Source organism: Alosa alosa, chromosome 4 (assembly GCF_017589495.1).
Source record: "Alosa alosa isolate M-15738 ecotype Scorff River chromosome 4, AALO_Geno_1.1, whole genome shotgun sequence".
Classification (NCBI taxonomy): domain Eukaryota; kingdom Metazoa; phylum Chordata; class Actinopteri; order Clupeiformes; family Clupeidae; genus Alosa; species Alosa alosa.
The window spans coordinates 21,462,239-21,464,738 of NC_063192.1; the positions used below are offsets into that span (position 1 = coordinate 21,462,239).

Below are 2,500 nucleotides of genomic sequence, written 5' to 3' on the forward strand. Positions count from 1 at the left end.
TAGGCGTGGGAGAGCAGACACTTTAGCCCTACGGGAGATTACACCCAAATGTCTCCAGGCTCAAACATATGTACGTGTATGATTACACAACAGATATCATCGGGGTTTAGGGACTGGTCATGCTGGCTCTGGGTCCCTGTGTCATCAGGGGAACTGCAGGAGGCAGAGGTGTGTGTTTGTATGTTTGTTTGTATGTGTGTGTGTGTGTGTGTGTGTGTGTTTTTTCTTCAACAATCATGTTTTCTCTACACTTGCACACTAAGCACTCCCAGCTTGTTTCAGCTGATTGATAGAGAACACCTTTAAGATGTCTAAAGGTTAATCAATTCTGCCTCAGGATAAGTAATTTTCTGCAAAGTGTGTGTGTGTGTGTGTGTGGGGTTCATATATTTTTGCAAGCTCATAGGTTTTTCTAAATTCTCAGTGAGTTAGTTTGGGGCTCATCTTTGATGCAACATGTCTAAACTGAATTTGTTGGTCTTTCTCTCTGTCCCTCTCTTTCTCACCTTGCCTCCCTCTCTCCTCCTCTCTCACCTGTTCTTTTCATTCTCCCTCTCTCTTTCTTCTCCTCTCCCTCTCACTCCATCTATACCCCCTGCTTTTCTCATCTCCTCTTTCTCCTACCCATCTCTCTTTCCCTTCTCCTTCCCTCTGCCTCTCCCTCACTCTTTCCCTTCTCCTTTCCTCCGCCTCTTTCTCTCCACATTTCTGCCCTCCCCTTCCCTTCTTCCTTCTCCTCCTCTCTCTCACTCCCTTCCCCCCATCCCTCTTCCCCCTCTGTCCCTCCCTCCCTCCCTTCTTCCTCTCCTCCTCTCTCCCCCACCCTCCCTCCCTCCTCTCTCTCTCTCTTGGTCAGGCTCCACCCTGTGTAAGGACTTGCGGCTGTACCTCAGTAAGTGCTTCACGCCGGGCTCCATGGACAGCCAGCTGCAGCAGGTTATCCGGGAGAACCTCTATCTGCGGGCCGTGCCCTGTAAGTCTGTCCTTTTGTCCACGCGTTTGTTCTGCTGTCTGTCCGGTTGTCCCTCTGTCCCATCGTCCCTGCTTGCCCCTCTACCATGGGGTCCTCCCACCCCTCAGGGGACCATTTCCCCACTCTCTCTCTCTCTCTCTCTCTCTCTCTCTCTCTCTCTCTCTCTCTCTCTCTCCTTCAGTGCCTCTGTGTCCTATCTCCTGTGTCCTTCCTCTCATCTTTCCCAGGGTCTGATGATGATAATGTCCCCTCATACCCCCACACAGTGTGCCCTCTCCCCTCTCCCCTCTCCTACTGCCTAATCATCTTCTCATCTCCTCACTCAACACTTAGAGTTTACTTTGCTCTCTCTTCTGGTGTTATGTATCCCTTATGTTCCTCGCCTCCTGCCTGCCTATGTAGGCTACTCCCTTCATTATATCTCCCTCACAATAAGTCATTCTAATATCTCATGATATCTCTCTTCTAATATCTCATGTCTTTGTCCTGTAATGTCTCATTCTCTATGTCTCGTTGTGTCTCTCACCAGCGTCTCATCAGGTCTCCCTGTATGTGCTAAATCAGATCTCTGTGGTGTGTTACAGTGCTCATTGTGTCTTTTCATGTTCAGTCATCCTCCGTAACAATATTGTTGCATGCATCCTCCCCCTCTCGTGTAAATGGCGTACTTATCAAAGCTCATAGCCATATCTGTTTAAATGCTTTCATCCTACTGAGACTGGGAAACATCATGTATAAGAGGGCTGATTATTTGGACAACTAATACTTACGCCTACTAATGTAGTGATGTCCCTTAATGGTAGCAAGCTAGCAAGTTTGTGGTCTGTTTACATTAATTTGCGCATTATACTTTACAAGAACTCTTTACAATACACTTGTAATACAATACACAGTTTCACACAAACAAGTAACTTCAGTGCTGACACACACAGTGAACAGATGGTGTGTTAGTGACATGGACTACATGTTTTAATACATTATGACAGTATAAAGTAACACAAAGGCTTTTACAGCCTTGTGCAAATGAAAAATGATCAATATACAGTATAACACCCATTGGTCAGAGCTGTGCACCACTGTACATCTTTCTATACATTCTGATGTTCCTGTCTGTCAGGTCACATATATGTATATACAGGTATGTATAGACAGACTATGACAACTAGTTATGACAGCTAGTTGAACACTTTTGCATGCAATGACACAGGCAATAAAATAAGGCCAATTTGTTTTATGGGGTATAGGACTATTCAGCAGGGAACCAGTATTGACCAACATGACGTAAAAGAAACAGCAGACTTTGTACAAAATCAGTTGCAAGGATGTACTAAAGCATTACTATTTGTTCAAAATGGGGAGAATCAGCTTTAATGATGTGCACTAGTGATAAGATTATATAAAACAAACAGTTTTGAGAATTCCAATTCTGAGTAATGCGCCAAAGCAACTGTAAAACTGTAAACTATTCTAACTAACTAAACTAATTCTAAAATTGTTGTGTCATCTGTTTATATGGGTTAGGTTCTA

At 44.4% G+C, this 2,500-nt stretch overlaps 1 protein-coding gene across 1 annotated transcript in view; it reads left to right on the forward strand.

The window, feature by feature from the left end:
- Window positions 1-2,500, forward strand: part of LOC125293016 (membrane-associated guanylate kinase, WW and PDZ domain-containing protein 3) — a 71,873-nt gene that overhangs the window by 5,924 nt on the left and 63,449 nt on the right. Inside the window, 1 exon segment of the mRNA XM_048240622.1 lies at window positions 857-973. Coding sequence (XP_048096579.1) covers window positions 857-973 — 117 coding nt within the window.